Genomic DNA, 6,556 nt, shown 5'->3' on the forward strand with positions numbered 1-6,556 from the left:
GCAGTAATTGTCTCAGTGGCACTGGAGCAAAACCACATTAACGGGATAACGCTGCGATCTAAAAAAAAAAAAAAAAAGCCTTTGGTGCTACAGCAGCCATCCTTTGCACACCATGTCTTACTAAATCTTGAGTGTTTAATCTCCCGTAATTACAAAGATTTGCTTAGGTTAATAAAAAATAATCCTCCTCGATTTGAGACCCCCTGCATGGCCCTCCCCTGTGCCCTCTTCGGCCCCTTTCTGTGAGGGATAAATTCACACTCATATATATAGTCACCTTCACGCTCATAACGCACAATCCTTCGATTTGGGACCAATAGGTCATTGCATATGGACAGATGTTTTTTTCTTTCCTCCAAAACCGGGTCAGTTTGAAAGAGAGAATTCCATTCCATTAGGACGTAATTGGTTAACACAGAATTGCTGTGTTTGGTCGCGCAGCTTGACGTCACATCCCCAGGTTCAGGTTGCGTCGCTGCTGAGAGCGTCATGGTCAACAGCGCTTGGGAAGCTCCGCTTTGTCTGTGAACTTGATCTTGTCAATCGTAAGACGAAAGGCACAAAGAGGGGAATTGAGTCTTCTGCTTTATCCGAGCGCACTACGCCTCCAAAGACCACGGCCATGCTGTGAAACACAGACACAACACTGGAAAGAGTTTTGAAGAGGGAACACTTATACTTCCAATTCTTAAGATTATCCATTTCGGAGTTGAGTACAACACCCCGATGAGTTTGGGATTGTCCTCTTCAAAAATGACAATGGAGGGTGGACGCAGCTTTGGCGGAGCCAAGGAGAGGCTGGGACTGAGCTTCACCATCGACTACCTTCTGTTCAACAAAGGCTTCAAAAGCTCCAAAGAGGAAAAGACGGGAAGTCCTACCGCAGCGCAGACAGTGAACAGCACAGCGGAACACCAGGCTTCCAAACTCGAAGAGGTGGGGACTCACACTGAGGAGCATGAAAAGAGGCTGCAGGGGTCCTACAATGAGTACAAGGAGCTACAGGTAAAAGAAGGGGAGGGGGATGGAGACCAAAGACAGCAGAGGGAGGAGGAGGAAAACAACACCACCTTTGATGGCGGCATTCCAGAGAAATCACAGGATAAACCCACCCAGTCCTACATCGCGCTCATCGCCATGGCGATCCTGGCGTCGGAGAAGAAGAAGCTGTTGCTGTGTGACATCTACCAGTGGATCATGGATCACTACCCTTACTTTAAGAGTAAGGTACGTCCCGGGGCAATGCTCTTTATTTCTATCGACAGGTGGAGACACAGGTGGTGTAGAGTTTTGTAGAGTATACCGAACTACACCTGTTGCTGAGTAAAAAAGGGGTTTCTTGTTTTGATTCTGATGTCAGCTAGCTGATAATATAAAGGGAAGGGCCCTTTAGAGGTGACTAATGTGTCATTGTTTAACTAGATTTTGAATGAAAATCAAACACAGAATTAAATTAATTTTGGATATCAATGCTTAAAAAAAAACCTTTTACGTCAACTGATGAGGTCATCAATGACTGGTCCCGATGTCTTCAGCATTTCTAATGTAATTACTAAAAACAAGACAAAAATTGTTGCGGCGGCCATTTTGACATCCTGGGTGACCTACTTGGCACAGGTAATCAGACTGAGTGGTTAGGCCAATAGGTATGCACAGCCACTCTGGATCATCCTGTTGGTGGTGAATTCACCAAATAAAGTAATCCCGTTGCTAGGTTGCAAACTGCCCCTGCCTCTTAGAGGTGCGAGAACAGATTGGACGACATAGGCTAATGGATTAAGGTTGATCACTGGTTTGACGTGCTAAAAAGGTAACTCGGAGTGCCGTGGCTCAGGTAGATCATATGCCGCCTCGACACGCTATCACTCATCCCGCCAACAACAATGTACTTACGGAGCAACGTGACTTACTTAGACTATCTGCGTCACTTTGTGTTACTGAAAGGCATTTGATCTCTGCTTTTTCTTTTGGTGGTCACCTTTGAAGTCTCAATGATTTGAATGATTTTCATGTTCGATATGATTAACAGCGTTTTTAAATTGTGCTTGCTCAAACAGGATAAAAACTGGAGGAACAGCGTGAGGCACAACCTTTCCCTGAATGAGTGCTTCATCAAGGCGGGGCGCAGCGACAACGGCAAAGGCCACTTCTGGGCCATCCACCCCTCCAACTACCAGGACTTTACCAACGGAGACTATCACTGCCGGAGGGCCCGGCGGAGGGTTCGCAGGGTGACCGGACAGCCTCCCTTTGCCCCTCTGGGCTCTCCGTACTACCCCGCCCTGCACCGTCCTCCCCGCGGAGCGCCCTGCTGGTGCTGCCCTGCCCCGCCCCACGTAGAGCCCCTGTCCTGCCTGCCCCCGAGGCTCTTCTGGGGCTGGCCCGGCGAGCAGGCCCGAATCGGACTCCATTCGGTTGTGCACGTGCCTCTGCACCATAATGTCCAATAGACCTACAGTACATGTTTTACCTTTGTGCAAATGGACACTGACATTGGATGCATAGCAAAAAATAATAATAAGTAAACCGAATCCAGTTTTGAGGTTTCAGTTTCTTATAATTTGTAATGCACTTGCAGATCTTCCGTTACACTGCTGGTTAAAAGGGAAATGTGAAATGCATATCATATACAGCAGTGTTTTTCAAATGGGGGTGCTCATACACCTATGGGTACTTTGGGGTACAGCAGGGGGTACTCCGAAAACAAAAAAAAGTGTTTAAAATGTATTGGTTATGTATAATCTTTAAAAAAAAACACATACAATGCACATAAAGTACATCATTTATGTTAATTTACTTTCTTTTCTCCCAATGCTAGTGAAGGGGTGCTCAGCTGAAAAAAAATCTTAAACTGAGCACATTTCTTAAAAAGTTTGAGAATCGCCTGTATCAATACCATGCTCAATTCTACTTGTTAGTAAATTGTTAATGAAGATCCTATTCTATGAAATAAAATGCATATTGGATATCCTTCTTTAATTTTTGTTTTGAATGGTTTTAGAACAATAAAATCTGGTTTTGTGATATCATTTTAATTACAAAATTAATTGAATACTCATTAATCTTTTAAACCAGTTATGTGTTGTCTGAGTGTGTGTTTTTGGGTTGAATTTGTTTGCGCGTGTGTGTGTGTGTGTGTGCGTGCGTACGTGCGTGTGTGTGTGTGTGTGTGTGTGTGTGTGTGTGTGTGTGTGTGTGCTCGCCTGCATCCACATAAAGTGCTAAAAGTGAGTCAAGTGCAAACCCACCGCCTGTTCTTAGATGCTAATTACTCAAAGCTGTCGGGATGCCAAATCTTGTGCCTTAGGAGACCAAAATCAGCCTTTTTTTTTAAAGCCGACTCCAAGGATAAGAGGCCAGATAATCCCAGCAATCCCAAATAGTTTCAAGAAATAGGAGGTTTATCACACAGTGTAATCTGTAACCGCTGCTAACGGGAGGGGGAACACGGGGGGTCGAAAAAAAGGGGGAGAAGAGGAAAGGGAAGGAGGCCGAGAGGGGGTGAAGAGGGGAGGAGGAATGGAGAAGGGAATGTGGAGAGTCGGGCTGGGCTGTGGGGGAGGTAGAGGGGAGACGGGTGGATGGTCCGGGTGTGTCAGGTGGCGAGGCGGCCATTAAAGAGAAGTGTTGTGTGATTAACATGAACAGAAAATAATATAAAATAACCACAGAATGTAACATAGTCATTGCTGAAATGGACTGTTTGATGGGTGAAATAAGATCGATTTTTGGATTTATTTTATTCTTTACAAAGAATAAAATTGACTTAGGTTTTTTTTTTTGTACCCCAAAATACAATTAAGATGACAGGAAAATTGGCACTTCATGTTTTTTTTGTGTGTGTTTATAAACAGATTATCAAAGCATAAATACCAGGCCCAAGCAGCACATTACACCAAAAAATATCCCCATGAAAAGATGTCAAGTCAATTATTACCTGTCAACTCTGCCATCAATAGAGAAATTCCTCTATGACTTCCAAAGGTTGGCATTTACAGCCTGCGAGGATTAGGTCACGCATTGACTTTTCAGATGTTTGTTTGTCTCAGCTCATGTGGGCTTTTTTCATTCGCAAATTATCGAATATTTGCATAAGGCGATATTTGACACGAAATTTGATTCGGGGACGGATAAACAAGTCGTCAGAGGGGATAAATCTGAGGAGGGGAACGGCGGTTGTTCACAAAGTGTTATTTCCCGGCCAAGTTGATTAGAACAATGACAAATCCATCTAATTAATTTTTGTCCACCAAATCTTCCTATTCAATGTCGGCAGCTAATTGGAGACCTAATTTGCTTAATTCCCATGAATTCCTCCCCGCATCAAATCCTCTTCAATTCACCAGCTTTAAGGCTTAATTTGGTTGCATATGTTTGCACACACACACACACACACACACACACACACACACACACACACACACACACACACACACACACACACACACACACACACACACACACTCACATACACACACGCACACACGAGCACACACACATTCATTTGTGTGTGTGACGGTGTGCTGGTGACACACAGTCCATTAATAGATATTTCCTTAACAACAGTGACACAGGTATGTCGCTCAGTCACTGTTATATTTTTGCAGATTTAAAATCACATGCAGAACTTACACATCACCACCCTCTCTCAATTAAATCACATTAAGTTCACAGTGAGGAAAAAAAATGCTCGGTACATACCACACTTATTGATTCGGTGTCAGTGTGTGTGTGTGTGTGGGGGGGGGGGGGTTGCTGTGTGTGCTTTTATGAGTGTGTGCCGATCTGTATCACTGTGTTTGTGTCTATTTGTGGAGTTGTGGATCTGTGTGCAAGAGTGTGTAATTATGTATTTGTGTGTGTAATTATGTGTGTATGCGTGTGTGTGTGTGTGTGTGTGTGTGTGTGTGTGTGTGTGTGTGTGTGTGTGTGTGTGTGTGTGTGTGTGTGTGTGTGTGTGAGTGTGTGTGTGTGTGTGTGTGTGTGCGCAGGACGACTTGTATGTAATTTTCTTAATCTATTAAGATGCACGGAGGGGCACGGGGGGCCGTAGATTAAGGCCCAAAGACTTGTTCCTGATTAACAGAGAGTGAGGTAAGCAGCTCATTCCCGCTGTGGGGGGAGATGAAACATTATGGTCATGTTTTAATGCAGCGTTCCAGCGCTTGGTCCCTGAAGCTTACATGGATCTGATGATTTGACAATGGGCTCAGTGTACAACATGGGGAACAGAAAGATAGGATGAAAGCTTGTGTTGTACTGCAAATTGAACATACAGAGAGCTCCGCAGGAAATAAGGGGGTTTAAAGCTCTACCGAATACAGGCGGCCTGGTCGGGATGAGGTGTGTAAATGGCACTTTAACCCAAATCGTGATGGAATCAAACTTTGGCAATTTTTTGCTTTGCTTTTTTTGATCTCTTTGTTTTGTTTTGTTAAGATGAGATCAAATAAGATAAGATAACATAGTACTTTACTGATGCCCCACAGGGGAAATTCAGGCATTGCCGCAGCCCAGTGGGGAACATGAAGTAGAGCACGAAAGGATATACACTATACAAATACACACTTCACAAATTCAGAAATAGAAAAACGTATTAAGTAAGAAACAGCTCAACAAGTAAAATAATATAAGTAATAGAGTAATAATAATAATAATAATAATAATAATAATAATAATAATAATAATAATTAACCAAGCCAGAGTATACAGCATAGATATTTTCAATGACATCTAAGAGAATAGCATTTCAAACATGATGTGTTTTTGTTGGTTTAATGTCTATTATATTTACTGTTGGCCAAATTAATCACCGAAATCATGTAGATACTATGAGAAGAATTAGGAGAAATATTTGATGATTACATTTTCTCATTTTTGTCTGGTGTGTGAAATGAGGCCAAATGACCTTTAGTCTGAAACAGGTTTACCAGTAGTTTTCACAGTAGACATGATACCCTACATTTAGTTTGGCTTCACCCCTTGTCCCTAGAGATTGAGGTGGGTTTACTGCACTTTATTTATTAGCAGTTGATCCACTCCACACATCAATCTTAATTATATTCCGACTATTCCTTTGCTAACCGGACACTACACATACTGTACCATATCGGCAGAATGAATGTTTTGTCAAGTCACGAAAACACGAATCATAATAAAAAGGATATATATTCTGATTATATTTCATTTCTCAGTACACCAATGATAAGTATAAAATTCGAACTTTGTTGTCGTGGAAACAGAACGTGCTGTTCCTCTTGCCTCTGAGGCCTTCTCATGTAATGCCCAGCACCTCCATAATCTACAATAAAGCGCTCAACCATAATGAATCAGAGAAGCAGCCGTGTAACACGTTATTGATGCGGTTCATGGTTCTTAGCTGGATGAACCTGGAGATACTCTCAACCTGATCGATATCTTTCTACCTGCTGGCCCAGTTTGCCAGGTAAGGCTGAAGCAGCTTAATATTTTAATATTGAATAACCAATCGCTGCAAATAATACAAAACTATTGCAGTAATAGGGATGTAGGAACTCATTTTATTGTTTATTGCAAT

At 42.6% G+C, this 6,556-nt stretch overlaps 1 protein-coding gene across 1 annotated transcript; it reads left to right on the forward strand.

Moving 5' to 3' along the window:
• Positions 1 to 759: 759 nt before the first annotated feature.
• Positions 760 to 2,450, forward strand: foxq2 (forkhead box Q2; the record flags this gene model as incomplete). The annotated part of the gene is made up of 2 exons (XM_080024639.1): positions 760 to 1,227; positions 2,058 to 2,450. 2 exons carry the CDS (start codon positions 760 to 762, stop codon positions 2,448 to 2,450), a joined length of 861 nt encoding a protein of 286 aa, XP_079880765.1.
• Positions 2,451 to 6,556: the final 4,106 nt, after the last annotated feature.

This window comes from Zeus faber, assembly GCF_960531495.2.
Source record: "Zeus faber genome assembly, chromosome: 1".
Classification (NCBI taxonomy): domain Eukaryota; kingdom Metazoa; phylum Chordata; class Actinopteri; order Zeiformes; family Zeidae; genus Zeus; species Zeus faber.